The sequence below is a fragment of the Lissotriton helveticus genome, chromosome 2_1, assembly GCF_964261635.1.
Source record: "Lissotriton helveticus chromosome 2_1, aLisHel1.1, whole genome shotgun sequence".
Lineage (NCBI taxonomy): Eukaryota > Metazoa > Chordata > Amphibia > Caudata > Salamandridae > Lissotriton > Lissotriton helveticus.
In genome coordinates, this window is record NC_136059.1 from 335,598,659 (window position 1) to 335,617,513 (window position 18,855).

General features: G+C 50.1%; 2 protein-coding genes across 2 annotated transcripts in view; one reads left to right on the forward strand and one right to left on the reverse strand.

The window, feature by feature from the left end:
• DNAJC21 (DnaJ heat shock protein family (Hsp40) member C21) overlaps positions 1-18,855 on the forward strand; it is a 203,182-nt gene that overhangs the window by 165,826 nt on the left and 18,501 nt on the right. The window lies entirely within an intron of this gene.
• On the reverse strand, positions 232-17,125 carry LOC144819092 (uncharacterized). Its single transcript, XM_078677100.1, has 3 exons — positions 17,079-17,125; positions 1,372-2,910; positions 232-430 (listed from the first exon to the last, which is right to left on the reverse strand). Exons 1-3 carry the CDS (start codon positions 17,123-17,125, stop codon positions 367-369), a joined length of 1,650 nt encoding a protein of 549 aa, XP_078533226.1. The 3' UTR covers positions 232-366.

Below are 18,855 nucleotides of genomic sequence, written 5' to 3' on the forward strand. Positions count from 1 at the left end.
CTGTTCACTTTCCGTCTAGCCTTTTCCAGGGCAGAATGGGTCCGTGCCCCACGCCAGTGCAAACGGGGCACAAACTCAGTCCATATGAGCATGGTGCTCTCCCATGTGGTTCGGATGATTTCCAGGTCCTGCTTCATTAATTTTAACAAGGTCAGCCCAGAGAGAGAAACCAAGTCATTCTCTCCCAAATGTAGCACCAGGAGATCCGGAGGGCCCCCCAAACACTGCGAAACCAAAGCAGCCAAGGCGGGAAAAAGCCCACCCCAGCGCATTCCCCCTGTTCCATGCCATGAGACTTCATGTGTCATACTGTTCAGGCCAAGTGATCTCCCACAAAGCTGGCTGGCAGCGGCTAAAGCTGCTCGTTTAATAAAAGAGTGCCCCAGTATCCACACCCTTCTTTTGCATCCGGCGACTGATAGCCAGGGACCTAGGAGAGAAAGAAATGTTAGACCAGCCAAAAATGCACTATTTCCTCACATACTTTTCACAACACTTGGAACGCCAACGACCAATGCGTCGGATCTGGGACCAGTCCCACCCCAGGCGGGCGGCCTCCGTCGCCGCACCAATTCTGAAGGAATGGGTACCAAACTGAACAGGGTCCTTCCCCAAACGCAACAAGACCTTACGTAATACAGCCAACAATTGAGATGCCACTATGGGACTACCATCCGCATGACAAAATATGGACCCCTGTAGAAAATGCGGAGAGGACACAAACCCTTCCCATTCCCCAACCGGGCAACATGCAGAGACCCCACTCCTACCAAGGAACACCCACTTACCCCTCCCCATCTGGTCGGTTTTGGATGCCCGCAGCCAAAGTCGCACTCTGTCACTTTCCAACACCACCTCACCGCTGGTCATGCCTACCCTGCCCCGCAACCCCAGCAACTCTGATGCCCGAAATGCCCCAAAGAACAACCACACAAAACACAAACGAAATTTGGCACACTCAAAAGCATCATGACAACACACCTCCAGTTCCGGCAACATCAACTGGAGCAATTCAAACGTCACGGGCTGCCGGAGCTGCTGACCCCCAGCCCGGAGCCTGGCCAAACCTTTCAACAATTTACGAACCAACACCCCCCCAACCGGATCCCTCCCCCACCAAAGCTGTCCATAAAAAGAAACCCCAGCCAATTTACCCGAAATGGTAGTGGGCGCCAGGCCTTTGTCCGCCAGATGTAAAACAAACTGCAAGATGCATTGTTCATCAGACCAACCAGCCCTGAACGGCCCCATCGAAACCTTGCAAAACTGCAGAAACTCAGACCAGGCTTTCACATAACCCCGCCTGGTGGATTCAGCCACAGAATTTTCCACCAAGTGGTGAACCCTCAATCCCCCAGGTCCCATACGTACTGTGGGATCGGTGTTGGTGCCAGGTCCGCCCCAGGAGCTAACTTGCGGAACTCGGACCACTGAAAGCGAGACAAAGAGTCAGCGATGCAATTAGAAGTACCAGGAACATGCCGCGCTTTAAAGACAATATTCAGTTGCAGACACCGCAGCATGAATGCGCGCAGGAGCCGCAAAACCCGCAAATCGCGAGCCTTTTGGTGATTGACAAGGTGTACTACAGCCAAATTGTCCACGTGAAACAAGACGGAACGATTCTGAAACTCATCCCCCCATAGGTGCAAAGCAACCAGCAGCGGGAAGAGCTCCAGAAACGCAATGCTGCGACCCTGATCCTTCCAGTGCGCCGGCCAGCCGGCCGCGCACCATCGACCTTCCCAAAATATTCCGAATCCGTGAGCCCCTGACGCATCAGTGAACAACTGTACTTGCCACACCATGTCCTCATCCGCAAAAAACAAGGACACGCCATTAAAGTCTTGCAGAAAACGAAGCCAGACAGTCAAATCGGCACGCACAGCGGTGGTAATGCGCACCCTATGATGGGGAAGGCTTGCTCCGGACATGGACAGACCCAGACGTCTGCAGAACGTCCTGCCCGCCCGAACAACCCGGCAAGCAAAATTGAGATAACCCAACAACTTCTGAACAGTTTTCAAAACCACTTTCCGCTCCCCCAACACCAGATGTATGAAAGCAGACATTTCCTTCACTTTAGCCACAGGCAGTCTCGCCACCATAGACAGAGTATCAATTTCGATCCCCAAAAAAGTCAGGGACGTACAGGGACCCTCTGTCTTGTCCGGCGCCAAGGGGACACCCAATTCCTCCGCTAGAGCCTGAAAGATGTTCAAAGCCGACTGACACTGCCCAGAGCAACCCTCCCCAATGAAAAGAAAATCATCAAGGTAATGACAGACCAACGCGTGGCCACTGACAAAAGTGAATCGCCACTGCAGGAAGGTACTGAAGGTTTCAAACAGGGAGCATGACACTGAACAGCCCATGGGCAACACCCGATCCACGTAGAAACTACCATCAAAATGCATTCCTAACAGACTGAAATCCCAAGGATGAATGGGCAATAGCCGGAAAGCCGACTGAATGTCGCTCTTCGCCAGCAAAGCCCCAACACCAGCCGTGCGCACGAGCCGTAAGGCATCGTCCACCGAAGCATAAGTGACAGTTGAGTCAGCTGGATCAATAAAGTCATTGATTGAGGAACCCTCGGGCCAGGACAGGTGATGAATAAGACGAAACTCCCCTTCCGCCTTCTTGGGCACCACGCCCAGGGGTGATACAATCAAGTCAGGCAGGGGACAATGCACAAAAGGACCAGCAATCCTACCAGCCGCAAGCTCTGCATCCAGTTTCTTCCGCACCACATGTGGACTCTCCTTCGCAGACTTCAAATTATCCGACCACCTGCCCACCCTGGGTCCCTGATACCCAATCCGAAACCCAATTTTGAAGCCCCAAGACAAAATCTTAGCTGCCTCAAAATCCGGATAATCCACCAGCCAGAGGTCGAGAACCTCCTGCCTAATAGGAGTAGGGGCCCTTGTAAACAGACTGATGGTGCTGCCCCCTGCCCCCAGAACCCCGTCCCTGATCACCCCATCTCTGGCCGGGAAAACACTGGGTGAGGGCGTGCTTCCCTCCACACTGTGAACACTCATGTTTATACCTGCAAGCGGGTCTGTTACAGGAACCTCTGTTAAAATGCCAGCAAGTGCCAGAAGCGGCTGATTGACCTCTGCCCCAAACCCCCGCCCCAGACTGAGCGGGGCGAGCTGAAAAGGGCCGATAAAACACAGGTTGCCCGCTAGCTGTGTGGGTCGTAGCAGGAGGGTTTGCCGATGCCATCCATTGCAACCATAACTCAGAGTCAACCGCACCCCACGAACGCTCAGGAAAAGCGGCCATGCGCGCCCTAAATTCGTCATCGTAGGACAACCAAGCAAAGCCTCCAAAATAACTGTGAGCCTTGCGGATGACATCTGCATATTTAAACATGTCTATCGCTTTCTCAGGATGACGTTGACAATAAACGCTGGCATAAATGAGAAAGGCCGAAGTCCAATTCTCTATGGACTTCGGAACGCGAGGCCTCCGAGCCAATTCTAATTCCTCCTCTTTCGACCCTTCTTTTGCCTGGACATCCCTGTGGAGAAGACGAAAAACATCTACAAAAGCCCCAGACCAGATCAGATTCTTTGTTTTTTCAGATAAATGGGACCCCAAGGGCATCCCCACCCCAGAATAAGGCAACTTTTTCGGTAGGATACTATCCTCCGTTACCCGAGTGGCATCCACCCCGCCATCCCCCGATATAGAAACTTCTTTTGCAACTTGCACAGTAGAAACATTTGAAATTACGGGCCGCTCAAGCCTCGGTGCCAGAGCGACTCGCTCAACCACAACCCCATCACCCGTACCACAGGATCTTGTACTCTTAACCGGGAGACTCTCCCTAGGTTGCACATTTGAAATTACGGGCCGCTCAAGCCTCGGTGCCAGAGCGACTCGCTCAACCACAACCCCATCACCCATACCAACAGATCTTGTACACTTAACCGGGAGACTCTCCCTAGGTTGCCACACTGACCACCACCCATCCTTACCTCTTGGTAACTGCTCCGACTGCTGGGCGACGGCCCCACGATCCCGCTGAGAAGGTCCAGACCACACTGCCCCTCGTACACCTGCAGGGTCCGCTCTAGACTCCTGCAAAACACGAGAAACAGTGGGTTGCCCCAACCCACCCCCCTGGGCCCGTGCTGCCAAAAGCCCAACATCTTTGTCCCTCAATTCCCCCTCTTCCAACTCATCATCATGAAAACTCCCACCGAAAGCTGCATCAGAAAATTCAACTTGATTACTTCCACTGGGCATAGCCCCATCACCAATACCCCCATCATAAAACTGCCAATCAATGGTCTGAAAGCTTTGTGGACAGAAAACTGTAGAAGAGGTATCCGCTCCAGATAGCCCCCCTGAAAGCCCACCACTGGAAACAGCCGTGGGGACAGTTCCCGGGCCCGTAGAAACTGCCAACAGCCGCCCAGCCGAAGGCGCAGATTGAAAACTGCTGCCGCTCAAGCCAGACGATGAAGGGTGCGCGACAACATGGTCCCTGAAAGCTGAACCGCAATTTTCCCCCAAGGGACGGCCCACCGACGCCAGACCATGGACACCTCCCGACCCAGTCGATTGACCCCCCAAGTGGCCACTTGGCCGCCCCCTGGGGACCGGGAACAAGGCTTGCCCCGGGTACTGGGGCGCCCCCTCGTTGAACAAACCCCTCATACCAGGAGCCGGGGGCGTGGGGATGGCAGCCCGAGGGCCAGGCAAACCGGCTGCCACAGCCGCAGTGGCCGGGGGGGGCAGCAATCTAGAGACAGTGCCCACTGGAACCACAGCAGGGGCAGGAGTGGGGACCACAGGAGGGGTTGGAGCCGGCAATGCAGCAGTGAGTGGCCCAGCACCGGCGTCACCCGTGTGCGGGGAGCCAACATCGCGGGGGGGGGCAGGGCCAGGCCCCAGCATGGCAGGAGAGAGCATAAAACACTGGCCATTAAGCCACAGGAGTGGGGAAACCCCCCCCGGAGAATTGGGCACCGTAACGGCAGGGACTACAGGCATACCGGCAGGGGGAGGGGTCGGCGCGTGCCCAAGGGAGTCCAGGCTCCGCCCCCGCTTTGGTTTAGGGCCCGCCTGCAGCCTCCCCGTCTTCCCCGAGACCAAGCCGCCTGAACGCGGAGCTTGACGGCCCGCAGAACGCCCCCGCCTCCCCCCGGGCGCCCCGCGGGAACCAGCACCAAGTAACTGGAATGCACATACCTGCTGGGGGGCGCCCGGGTCACCCGGCGGGGGCTCCACTGCAGCGACCGGCAAAACGAGCATGTGCCCGTCCGCAGGCGTGGCCGCCTCGCCGTCTTCCTCCTCCTCCGGGCCCGGGGTTAAACAAGCGTCCACGGCCCTGGAAACGCCCTCGGAAGCCTTGCGAGGTGGGCGGGCCAGTCCGACCCACGCCTCCGCTGGGACACCCGGCCGCAGCAGGTCCTCGCGCCCGGCATCGCAGAGGAACCGCACGGCCCTCCTGACCTCCTCCACGTCCTCCATGTGGTCAGAGAAAACCCAGGTACGACAAATACACGCCGCAAAACAACCTCCCTACACGCCTCCCGCCACGCAGTTGCTAATCCCCGCCTGACTTCCCCTTTTCAACCCTCTGCTAATCAGCCCCCCACCTGTTGATGTTCCTCGCGCGAACCTGCCCAGGGAGAGACCGGCTCGCGCCTGGCTCTCCCTGGGTCCCCCCTCGTCACTCTCGCCGCACTTCCGGGGATGGACCGGAGACTTCCGATTTTTGGCCCCGGTGTTATCACCTCGGGCTGGCTGCAGTCTACACGCAAGTCCCTGGCTCAGGGGGCAAGCAGGCTGTGGGCCGCCGGGTGGCGCAGCTCCGGCTCCAGACCTCGCAGGGGGCACAGCGATCAGCGTCGCTTGAGTCCGGCTGCCAGCTGGTGGGGTCTGACTTCAGGATACCGTGCAGGATAGTGTTGTTGGAGGAAGGGGTCGGCGGAGCCGAGCCCTCACACGGCCATCTTGGTCTCGTGCGTGGCTCCTCCCTGACCTGCCTTATTTAAAGTCCAGTGTAGGTAGTTTTGATGATGGCAAAGCAGCCATTGTCTCTTATTTAGTGCACACCCATATTGTGGTCCTGGGGTCAGTAGAAGTGGTGTTGGATGAGCGGACCAATTAAAGTCTGTGCGACTTTCCATTGTAGTTCAGACTGATTAAGGCTGTCCCTTTGTTAAGACTTCACTAAGGAGTGGTCTAGGGGTTAATGTTCATCTGGCCAGCTGAGCAGCGTCCCCAAATACAGGCAGTAGGTACAGTCTGTTCTCCAACAATAGTCACTTAAAGCAGAGAAGGAAATGAGTGGCACCCCAAAGATGACAATGCTTTACCAACAACTAGGTCTCTGAAGTTATAATCCACAGTAATGAGCTTGTTAACAATGCACGCTCAGTGGATTTGTCAGTGTTAAGGTTACACCAGAGTTTTACAGTTGAATCCCAGTATCCATGTACAAGCTTTTTAAGTGCCACAGCTTTTATCTATGCCATTGGAACTGGAATTACTGCATATGATACACCATACTTTCACCAAGGACTGCATTTTTCAAGTCTTGCCACACATTCCCCCTCTGATTATCAAAATCCATACCATGATGAGTTCTGAATGTGATTTTTTTCCCTTTCCTAAGCAAATTAAACACATTACGTATATTTTGCTTTTATAAAGAAACTTTACTCATTTTGCACACAAAATAACTTTGTGGCTCTTTCTTATTCACCACATTCATTTATCTGAGACTATTTCTTTTTCTGGCTTCCTTGCCTTTGCAAAAATATACATATGTGTATATATGTGTGTTTGTAAGTGACCGGGTAAATATTTTCTTAATATGTCAAATAGAATATTAATATGTAAAGCATAGAATATTAATAGGTTGCACTATCCTTTTAACTTCTTCCTTGATGTGACAGATGCAATTACGAATCACACACTGTCCCTTGTGAAATTTCTTTCAAGCCCCTCCTCAATAATCCCTCCGCAGACCCCATGGACCTCAAGAACTACCAACCCATCTCTCTCCTCCCACATATAAAGTATTTTAACATTTTGACAGTGCCCAAATGTATCTATAGTTTGCAGATGTAAAATAAGTCTGCAGATGCAACATATTCAAATGGCGAGCATATTCCTCAATTCGAGAGTAAATTAACTATGACAGGGAACCCATCATGGGGCCACAGGTTTCAGTTTGCAGATTCTCTAAAGGCACTGCAGCCTACTGAAGGAGACCGAACATGGGTCTCATAGTTCATGATCTCCGTACATAGGCCATAAACTACAGAAGAGGAATGGAACCAGAATGGGTCTGTGAGCTTCAAAGTTTATGAACACTTTATTAGGTGTGTGAACTTGGCTAACTGGCTTCAGGGTGGGTCTGCCTGTCAGGGTTCGTGTACTCTGGGGTGAGTTTGTGGACCCAGCACTCCAAATCTTTTTTTTTTTTTTTTTTTTTTTTTTAATGTATATTTGGAGGAAGGTTTGGATGTCCTTTCCTTAGGCCTGGGGTCACGGTGGTCATGATGTGTTTGCCCTGCCTGCTTTTAGCCTTTATTTTTTCTATCTGTCCCTGAACCCGGATTAGAGGATAGTTTTCAAACTAGTGGTATAGATAGCTCTAACTTTTACCCTTTTGAAGTGCACCAAATACACAATTGTAACGCTAACTGAAAAAGTACTAAACTGATTTTTGGTGTAATTCTGTTCATTGTATTATTTTGTGACTGACAGAAAACTTTTCTTTAGGAGTTAAAATAGGGAACACTGTGTTTTTTCTGTCCTCTTTCACTTAAGTTCATAAGCTCTCTGTGCTGGTCTCCAAGCTTTTTCTGCAGCATTTTTATGCTTAATGGCCTCTGCTCTTTCGTCTCACTCGTAGAGTACAGTGGTATAGAACTCGCGTACAGCCCTTCAAGGAGAATTGCATGTGTCAAAAATATTATACTATTAGTCACGTAAAGGTAACATCATGACCACTATAGATGCTGGAACGCCTTGTTGTCACTGACCCGTTTGTCTTCTACCGAGAAACTATCTTCAGTATAACATCAAGCCAGGTTAAACAGTGTCATAGATCTTCAATTCATTGTATAGTTAGCATGACATAGTTAGCATGAGTGCTGACGTTGGCACAAAGGGAAGCTATTTCGTTGTATTTTTGCCTAGACCATTGAATAGGGAAGGAATAATGTCTGTGAGCTTCTTTACAATCCCCTCAGAAAATTACCAGTTATATTTTTGGAAAAGCTGAAGTTGATCCCTTCAATAAATAGAATTTCAGTACAGCATTAGTAAACATGTGAAAGTTCACCTGGAATGTGTGTCAGCAAGGTCATTCCTGAAAGAAAAATATATATATCAGAATTTTATTGGAGATGTGGGTTTCCTGCATCTTCCTACATCTAGAACCGTTCGTATTGTGGTTTTATTGTGTTCAACTAGGAGTATTAGTCATGGTGCGCCAAGGATTGTTAGTGGCTGCAACAGTGCCATAGTCCCAGCCAAGTTGCAATCCGCACGATCTACTTCACTCCAAAAATCTGGTAGGAGTAGAAGTATTCCCTTCGATTAAAAAAAAAAACAAAAAAAAAAAAAAAAGTATTATTCCGTTTTAGCCCAACTTGATAACTCCTAGATTAAAATGCTCCTGCATACAATAAGAATTCCTAGAGGCAGTGTAAATTCCAGTTCTAACTTGCACCTGGAAGCCCTGACATATTTTGAGTTCTAATGTCTTCATTTAAAAGTTGATGGTAATGGCATTGCCAGAAATTGGCCGATGCACCTTTGTTAATCTCTTGGTTCCCCGCATCAATATCCCCATTACCAATATCCCCACTCTCGCCAAATAGTTGGAAAAATGCGCACAACTACAATTGACTAAACACATTAACCAGTTTGGCCTCCTCAATCCTCATCAATCAGGCTTCCGAGCGGGACACAGCACTGAAACGGCTATGACTCACATAATTGACGACGCCCTTCAAATGCTAGATCAAAACGATACTTGTCTCCTCATCCTTCTTGATCTCTCTTCAGCATTCGACACCGTTAAGCATGAGAAATTACTCGAACTATTAAACACAAGAATGGGTCTATCTGGGACAGTCCTCAAATGGTTCACTTCCTTTCTACACAACAGGTCGCAGAAATTCAAGAGTAACAACCTGATGTCCTCGCCTATACCTGTTTCGTTAGGCGTCCCACAAGGTTCCTCCCTATCCCCAACTTTGTTCAACCTAGTCATGGAACCCCTCACCACCGTGCTACAAGAGTCCAATATACACTTTCACATGTACGCTGATGATACCCAACTATATCTCAAATTACAATCCCCCAAAGACATTTTGCTCCTGAACTCAACGATCAGAAGCACCCAATCCTGGCTTGCCGATAATCATCTCAAACTCAATGCTCTGAAAACAGAGTTCCTTCTTATCTCACCTCCCGCCAAGACCTCTACCACACAACTCTGGCTTAAAGACCTAACTGCACTCAATGTCCAACCCACCATCGTAGACTCAGCAAAATCCTTAGGCATTACACTTGACACCAATCTCAACATGCAGCAACATATCAGCAAGGCAACTAAGGGAGCGAACTTTCAAATCAATACCCTGAGGAAACTTAAACCCTTCCTCCCTGCCAATGACTTCCGAACTGCAGTACAAGCACTAGTCATCCCTCGAATAGAATATGGCAGCAGCGCCCTCTGTGGACTCCCCCTAACTACTACTGCTCCACTAAGAGCTTCTCTAAACGCTGCAGAGAGACTCATCACTGGTTCAAAAAAACACTCACATATCTCCCCTGACTTTAAAAACCTGAACTGGCTGCCTTTCGAAGCCAGAATACATCTGAAAATCGCCTGCATGACGCACAAAGCGGTCCACATGAGCTCACCAAGCTATCTCACTCAGAAGCTGACAATCTCTGGTGGCTCTAGAAACACCAGAGGCACAAACAATCTCCTGCTGAAGCCTCGAAGATTCCGGAAGGAAAAAACTTATAAACGCTCCTTCTCAGGAATGGCACCCAGGATCTGGAACTCACTTCCCCCTGAAACGAGGCTTATCTCCTCCACTACTCTGTTTAAGAAAGAAGTAAAAGCTATCCTCATGGCTAAATACACCTGAAGTGCTATTCTGAACTTTGTTAAGACTCCGCACTGTTCTGTACTCCTTGTCCGACACCGTGGATTATTTGTTTTATATGTATTAATGATTTATGTGATTTTCTTGGTTACCACGTGTTTGTACTACTAGCATTTTTACTTACCTGTTTGACTATGTTCCCTCATGCTCCCCTTTTCTTTTTGAAGCGCTCTGATATCTGCAAAGATCTTGTTCGCGCTATACAAAACTTTCAAAATAAATAAAATAAATAAACTTACCGGCAGAGAAAATGCTTTTTTTCTGACACAGTGGAGCCACTGCCAACCCAGTTATTGAAAACATTTTTTCCCAGTCCATCCTGTGGCAAGCATGAGTGAAGACCTGCCTGGTTTAGATTGGACCTTCAGATACAATGTCCACTGTGCTTTTTCCTTTTCGATCAAAAAAAAAAACATGTACCTCATACTCTGGGAGAAAACTCCTAGCATGCCAGTTAGTGTTTTTTTAGGTCTCGTGTTTGGCAGCGCATGCGCTGCATGCACTGTCTCAGCGAGACCTAAAGTAATGTCTATGTTGGTTGAAACTTAGTATAATTTGTTTTTCCGCCTGTGATTGGTTTACCTGAGGCATTGTGTTGTGTTCCTGCTTTATGTTGGCTGTTGATCCTCCCGTTACTTCCGTGTAGTTTCAAAGCAGCGGCGCCTAAGTACAGTTTTCGTCCGCAACTGGCACTTGTTTTAATTAACTGCAGTGTGCCATCTGTTTCTCGCCCCGCGTTTGTTTATTTATTTAAGACGAGCTCCCCGTGTTCGCGATAGAACGGGGCATTCCTCCAGCCCAGCATGCTACTTTCCCTCCCCCCGTCGGCTCCACGAAGACAGCTTGTTTTCATTGCACTGCGCTCCGCGATGCACTTCTGTGCCTTCGTCCCCACCATCATCTCCCATACCGCCACCCAGCCTTGGTGTACACCACCATTGCCGCAGCTGCTGAACGTACTGTGCAGTATCGGCCTGCCGTACACCCAGCACCCCCAGAGACATAAAACACGCTCGCTCCTTCTCGCACTCGCGGGCTTCGCACTCATTTCAGCGTTCACGCTTGCTGAAATCTCTTCTGATTAACCTTGCTGCATCCTGACTAGAATCGAGCACGTGTTTAAGTTTCAGAATATTTATCAATTATTTTCTTGCCTATTCCCCTGCCCTAGTGTGCTGAAAAAGGGACACCGGCTGCAATGCTGCTTTTGCTCTTTGTGTTTTAGTGACAGCCTTCGCGTGCAAGGTACTGTAACACTTATCTCAAGACGACAAGAAAAGAGTAGCCCCTGGTAATTAAAGTAATTAAATATTAATTAACTCTACCTTTCCAGTAGTCTCACAAATTAAGCTGCTGCATTAATGCCTGCATCGCCTCTTTTTATTCTAATGGCTGTGCTTCTCGTCTGCAGAGACCCCCTGTTGTCTCATGTCAGGGGTGAGACGTTCACCCAGGCCGGAGACCCCAGTTGTCTGATGTTAGGGGTCAGACCCCCAGTTGCCATGTGTCAGGGGTGAGGCGTTCATCCAGTAGTGACTGTTAAAGACCTGGGTCTGGTGGAAGGTTTACATCCTCAGTACCATATCCCGAGGTCTCGGTTCTAGGAGAGTTGTTCGCTGTGCAGTCCCAAGCACGGGGCGTCCCACATCACACACTGATGGTGTGCACCGTGCAACCGTGCCTGCTTGTAATGAGCACCTGATCGATAAGGCATCAGTCCGTGCATATCGAACATATGGGAAGAGCTCACGGGCGGGGTCAGGAGTCTGAGGTGGGGTCAGAGCATCCTTTATGGTATGGGTTCTGTGAGCAGCATCATCTGCATCATCTTCACTCTGTCCGCCACACAACCAGTCTCTGTCGTCACACAACCCTCCCCTCTGTTAATCACAGGATCCCACTCCTACCCACTCCCTCTCATATCAGCATTGCCTGCACCAGGCAGACCCCTTGGACAGCTGTTGCCAGAGTTAAAGCGCCTCTTCTTCTGACACTGAGTTTGTTTCTTGGCGCTATACTACTTCCATGTGGGCTTCCACTCTCCTTGTGCGGCGCAGCCTAAGCTGCCTGTTTCCTGCAGTATGAATGAGATATAACCTCTTGACCCTGTCCCCCTTCCATGGTGCGTTGTGGAGCTGAATCTCCCTGTCCAGTGCAGGAGTGAGATGTAAACTCTTTGTTCCCTCTCCGTGTTCTGTGCAGCACCCTGATGCCAGCGATCTCTGGGTGCCACTCAGTGCCAGGCCTCTGTGCTCGTGTGCCTAGGGCGCCCTGATAAGGACGGAGCACCGGGTACCGGGCACCGGGTGCAGCCCCCCCTAGGGAGGAAGTCCCTCCCCTCGGTGGAAGCAGAGGTCACACTAATGGCTCACTTGCTTCTTGTGAGCACGCACAAGGTGCCCTCTGTTCCTGAACTCTGCACTACAGAGGGTCCGGCCTTTCGGCCCGCCCCCTCTCTGGTTGTGCGTATTGTGTCTTATACACTTAGGCTGTGTACCTTGCAGTTATGGGTATTGTGCCCTGTGCTCGTGAGTTCAGGACGCCAATGTCTTGTATTTATACCGATAGTGTAGTCTAGCGGGTATGACCCCTCGTGTGCGTCAAGGCGCTGGGCACAACTTAATCGAGATTTGCACAAAAGTGCAAGACTGTCATTTTAAAAACACACGGAACATGTGTGAGAGGATACAGTGAGCAACAAAAGGTATGGAAATTACTGACAAAGAACAACACATCTTTCCAGGTCCTGGTCCGGAGAGATCTGAATCCCGGCTCTGAGGATCGACGCACCAGCGACCTTCGTAACACCATGTTCTTCACAATGCACACTACATGCTTAGTCCTCAGCTCGCAGTACACCCAGCTTAACGTCCCATGCCTTGCACCAGGATACACTGTGTCACGCAGTCTGTGTGCTCTCCCACGTGCAGCTTTACGTCCCGTGCCTTGCACCAGAACACACTGTGTGCCTTCCGATGAGCAGCTTCACGTCCCGTGCACCAGGACACACTGTGTGCCCTCCCACGTGCAGCTTTGTTTTGCGTGCACCAGAACACACCGTGTGCCTTCCCACGTGCAGCTGTATGTCCCGTGTGCCTTCCCACCACCAGGACACACTGTGTGCCTTCCCACATGCAGCTTTATCTCCCCGTGCACCTGGACACACGGTGTGCCTTCCCACCACCAGGACACGCTGTGTGCCTTCCCAGGACACGCTGTGTGCCTTCCCAGGACACACTCTGTGCCTTCCCACGTGCAGCTTTACGTCCCGTGCATCAGGACACACTGTGTGTCATCCTATGTGCAGCTTTATGTCTCGCGTGCACCAGAACACAGTGTGCCTTCCTACATGCAGCTTTATGCCTCGCATGCACCAGAACACAGTGTGCCTTCCCACGTGCAGCTTTACCTCCCGTACCTTGCACCAGGATACACTGTGTGCCTTCCCACATGCAACTTTGTCTCGCGTGCACCCAAACACAGTGTGCCTTCCTTTGTGCAGCTTTATCTCTCGTGCATCAGAACACACTGTGTGCCTTCCCACATGCAACTTTGTCTCGCGTGCACCCAAACACAGTGTGCCTTCCCTTGTGCAGCTTTATCTCTCGTGCATCAGAACACACTGTGTGCATTCCCACGTGCAGCTTTACATCCCGTGCCGTGCACCAGGACACACTGTGTGCCTTCCCACGTGCAGCTTTGTCTTGCATGCACCAGACACAGTGTGCCTTCCCAGTTGCAGCTTTACCTCCCGTACCTTGCACCAGGACACACTGTGCATTCCCACGTGCAGCTTTACATACCGTGCCGTGCACCAGAACACACTGTATGCATTCCCACGTGCAGCCTTACGTCCTGTGCCTTGCACCAGGACACACTGTGTGCCTTCCCACGTGCCGCTTTATCTCCCCGTGCACCAGGACACACTGTGTGCCTTCCCACATGCAGCTTTATCTCCCCGTGCACCTGGACACACGGTGTGCCTTCCCACCACCAGGACACGCTGTGTGCCTTCCCACTTGCAGCTTTACGTCCCGTGACTTGCACCAGGACACACTGTGTGCCTTTCCACCACCAGGACATTTATGAGCGGTGGTAAACAGAGAGCAGGATGATCCGCGGTGGCGTTACACGTGAAAAGCCCTTGTCTCTTTAACCTTGTTGATTTTTTTCCTCGCAGAGGTTACCTTTTCCCAATGGTGCAAAATCGACTTGACATAACTGTTCATCAGTTTCAGGGTTTTCCATCCAGGTATTAGCGTCAAATCAGCCCAGTCAAGCTTCAAGTGGTCATTTGACTTCCAGGCGCCATAACTGAGCTGAATGCTAATTCCAGTCCCTTTGCCAGAGCTGTCGTTCATAGTTGATCGTTCGCGTTGCCCTTGGCGTCCTCGGTGCCCAGCCTCCGGGCTCAGCTCGCACATTGTCTTTGTGCTGGTTCCTCAGAAGCCCTTTTACTGAAGAACAAGGCCCTCTGACAGCCTCCCATCGACAAGTCCTCAAAGTGGCGCAGTACCCCACAGCTTGCATTGGCACAGCCTATCACTCTTCATAACTAACCGTTGACCCTGACTTTACAAGGCCTCTCAGTGGCGCAGTACCCCACAGCTTGCATTGGCACAGCCTATCACTCTTCATAACTAACCGTTGACCCTGACTTTACAAGGCCTCTCAGTGGCGCAGTACCCCACAGCTTGCATTGGCACAGCCCTTAGCTTCACTCTTCATAACTGGCCGTTGACCCTGACTTTACAAGGCCTCTCAGTGGCGCAGTACCCCACAGCTTGCATTGGCACAGCCCTTAGCTTCACTCTTCATAATTGGCCGGTGACCCTGACTTTACAAGGCCTCTCAGTGGCGCAGTACCCCACAGCTTGCATTGGCACAGCCTATCACTCTTCATAACTAACCGTTGACCCTGACTTTACAAGGCCTCTCAGTGGCGCAGTACCCCAAAGCTTGCATTGGCACAGCCCTTAGCTTCACTCTTCATAATTGGCCGGTGACCCTGACTTTACAAGGCCTCTCAGTGGCGCAGTACCCCACAGCTTGCATTGGCACAGCCTATCACTCTTCATAACTAACCGTTGACCCTGACTTTACAAGGCCTCTCAGTGGCGCAGTACCCCACAGCTTGCATTGGCACAGCCCTTAGCTTCACTCTTCATAACTGGCCGTTGACCCTGACTTTACAAGGCCTCTCAGTGGCGCAGTACCCCACAGCTTGCATTGGCACAGCCCTTAGCTTCACTCTTCATAATTGGCCGGTGACCCTGACTTTACAAGGCCTCTCAGTGGCCAGTACCCCACAGCTTGCATTGGCACAGCCCTTAGCTTCACTCTTCATAATTGGCCGGTGACCCTGACTTTACAAGGACTCTCAATGGCACAGTACCCCACAGCTTGCATTTGCACAGCCTATCACTCTTCATAACTCACCGTTGACCCTGACTTTACAAGGCCTCTCAGTGGCGCAGTACCCCACAGCTTGCATTGGCACAGCCCTTAGCTTCACTCTTCATAATTGGCCGTTGACCCTGACTTTACAAGGCCTCTCAATGGCACAGTACCCCACAGCTTGCATTGGCACAGCCCTTAGCTTCACTCTTCATAATTGGCCGTTGACCCTGACTTTACAAGGCCTCTCAATGGCACAGTACCCCACAGCTTGCATTGGCACAGCCCTTAGCTTCACTCTTCATAATTGGCCGTTGACCCTGACTTTACAAGGCCTTTCAATGGCACAGTACCCCACAGCTTGCATTGGCACAGCCTATCACTCTTCATAATTGGCCGTTGACCCTGACTTTACAAGGCCTCTCAATGGCACAGTACCCCACAGCTTGCATTGGCACAGCCCTTAGCTTCACTCTTCATAACTGGCCGTTGACCCTGACTTTACAAGGCCTCTCAGTGGCGCAGTACCCCACAGCTTGCATTGGCACAGCCCTTAGCTTCACTCTTCATAATTGGCCGGTGACCCTGACTTTACAAGGCCTCTCAGTGGCGCAGTACCCCACAGCTTGCATTGGCACAGCTAATCACTCTTCATAACTTACCGTTGACCCTGACTTTACAGGCCTCTCAGTGGCGCAGTACCCCACAGCTTGCATTGGCACAGCCTATCACTCTTCATAACTAACCGTTGACCCTGACTTTACAGGCCTCTCAGTGGCGCAGTACCCCACAGCCTGCATTGGCACAGCCCTTAGCTTCACTCTTCATAACTGGCCGTTGACCCTGACTTTACAAGGCCTCTCAGTGGCGCAGTACCCCACAGCTTGCATTGGCACAGCCTATCACTCTTCATAACTGGCCGTTGACCCTGACTTTACAAGGCCTCTCAGTGGCGCAGTAGCCCACAGATTGCATTGGCACAGCCTATCACTCTTCATAACTGGCCGTTGACCCTGACTTTACAAGGCCTCTCAGTGGCGCAGTAGCCCACAGATTGCATTGGCACAGCCTATCACTCTTCATAACTGCCCGTTGACCCTGACTTTACAAGGCCTCTCAGTGGAGCAGTACCCCACAGCTTGCATTGGCAAAGCCCTTCACTCTTCATGACTGGCAAATGGCAGTAAAGGTGGAAGAGCCACTGATGGGTGCGGACAGATGCTCTGTGCCTCTGGCTCATCTCGAGGCCCTCTCGGACCCTCGAGCCCAAATGAACCGAACTTTCATGTGGCTTCTTTCTCCTCTTAGACCTCCCCACTGCCCGCCCTCCTGCGCTCAGGCCTCGTGCATCAAGAATGAAAGACAAACCATTCATTTTTGATGTAAAACAGGAGAAAGAGACGTCAATCTAGTGTCTGAATCACACAATGTGAAACCAAAAAATTTGGAATCCATCCCGGTTACCCCACATGGGCAAATTGTGTGGTCCCATGCAAATATTTTATTTCACTATACCTCAGCTTCTCATTGGTTGTTTTATCACTGCACCTTGTAGCGTGCATTGTCACAGTCTGTTATGGCTTGCATTGGCACAGCATAGCTTGCATTGCAGCGCCCCTCTTCACTTGCCTTGGCACACGTGGCTTACATTGGCACTATACAAAGTATGGCAAAGAAGTTAATGCAGGTGGCACTGTGAAAACAGTGAGGTGGTGCAGGGTCAGAATGAGTCAGGAAGTCCATAACCAGGAGGACAGGAGGCAGATGGCCCTTGCTCCAAATAGATCGCAGTTGCAATGTAATCGATACACAAACCAGGTATGTGACCATCAATTTCGGAAGTATAAAGAAAGGAAACCGTGCTGGTATTTTGCTACTGCATCCAACATGAACACTTTCAAAGAAAAGCTGCCCTGTTTGCTGTATGACTTCTGCACCAATTCAAAGTGGCCTCTGTTCACCAAAATGCCGGGGGTAAGTTAACTGCCCTTTTAAATTATTTCATGGTCGACTTCTTTCTTAGTTCCTCGTGTTCCTTTTTGTTGCAATTGAGAGTAGGTGGCAGGCAGAGAACAGACATGGCAGAAAATAAGCAACACTCTTAGCACACGTTATACTGCCTGTTGCTGGCTCTACTACTGATTGCTATCCGTGATCTGAAATGTCACAGAGACCGAGGGTAACTGTTGCTATCACCAGCTGCTCGAAACCATGACATTAGTAGCCATTACCTATATGCATAATGGGACACAGTCTCATGGGTTCAGTGCATGGTGCGATGGTCATGTGACTTATGTAGAGCTGGTACCAAGATTCAACAGCCAACTAAATGTTCAGCTAGGCACAACAAAATGAAAGGCCTTCTCTACTCATATATAAACAAGAATTTGCAATGCAATAGGTCTCGCATTATTAAAGATTGAGCTGTTGGTGTTGCATTATTTAGCAATGCCAATAGCTCAAACTTTAATAATGCGAGACCTATTTCATTGCAAATGCTTCTTTAGGTCTGGCATTAGCCAAGACCTTTTGATTTTTCCAAAATTATATGCATGATATACTTACTCACAGGGGCTTTCAGCCACCTCTCTTCATCCATTGGTCTGGGTTGTGACATCCACATTTTGCTTCTGCCCACTACAACGTACAATAAACAGCATAGGACAATGGTTTAGCCTCCTCAAACCACTGGTTAACATCACTTTGAATGACTGTATTTTGCTCTCACAATAACAACATCCGCACACATGGAGTTCCCTTCAATGCAGTGTTTTTGGTTTCACTTTATAATCACTTTAGTGTTGCCTTTGTGTTTAGAGTTGAGGTGAAAGCAGGGTGCTTTATACCAGACGTGAGCATAGTTCCCGCCTCCTACCAGTACTGTTGTAAATTCCTCTTCGAGTGTCCTTTATTTGTCTGCTGGTATTTCTCAAGCATAGCTGATTGCATGAAATTGAAACTTTCTGTAGTAAGTTATCCTCTTTTTATTATGCATGCAGTACACCAACCGAAAGCTTCAATATTACCCATGTGAATTCATAAACGAACAATTCTTCAGAACGCATTAATTCTGGACTTGATTTCACCAGTGATTCTTTAATAAACTATGCCCACGATGAAAACCGGCCTTCATCGTGTTTAAATTGCAGAACTTGTAACACTTACATTTTCTGCCTTTTTTCCTTCTTCCTTTGTTTCTTTCTTGGTTTTTTTCTTGCCTATTTCTTTTCCATCATCTTTTTCTTTTGTTTCCTTTTTAGGTTTCGACCTGGCGATCTGCGCAAGCAGTTCG

What these genes read in the sequence shown, in the direction of transcription:
- LOC144819092 (XM_078677100.1), bottom strand. Translation starts at nt 17,125, where the DNA reads ATGCACGCTACAAGGTGCAGTGATAAAACAACCAATGAGAAGCTGAG. An exon ending in ACAACCAATGAGAAGCTGAG is followed by an intron (nt 2,911 to 17,078) that starts GTATAGTGAAAT and finishes TACTCCTATTAG; the next exon opens with GCAGGAGGTTCTCGACCTCT. An exon ending in GCACCAACACCGATCCCACA is followed by an intron (nt 431 to 1,371) that starts GTACGTATGGGA and finishes TTTCTCTCCTAG; the next exon opens with GTCCCTGGCTATCAGTCGCC.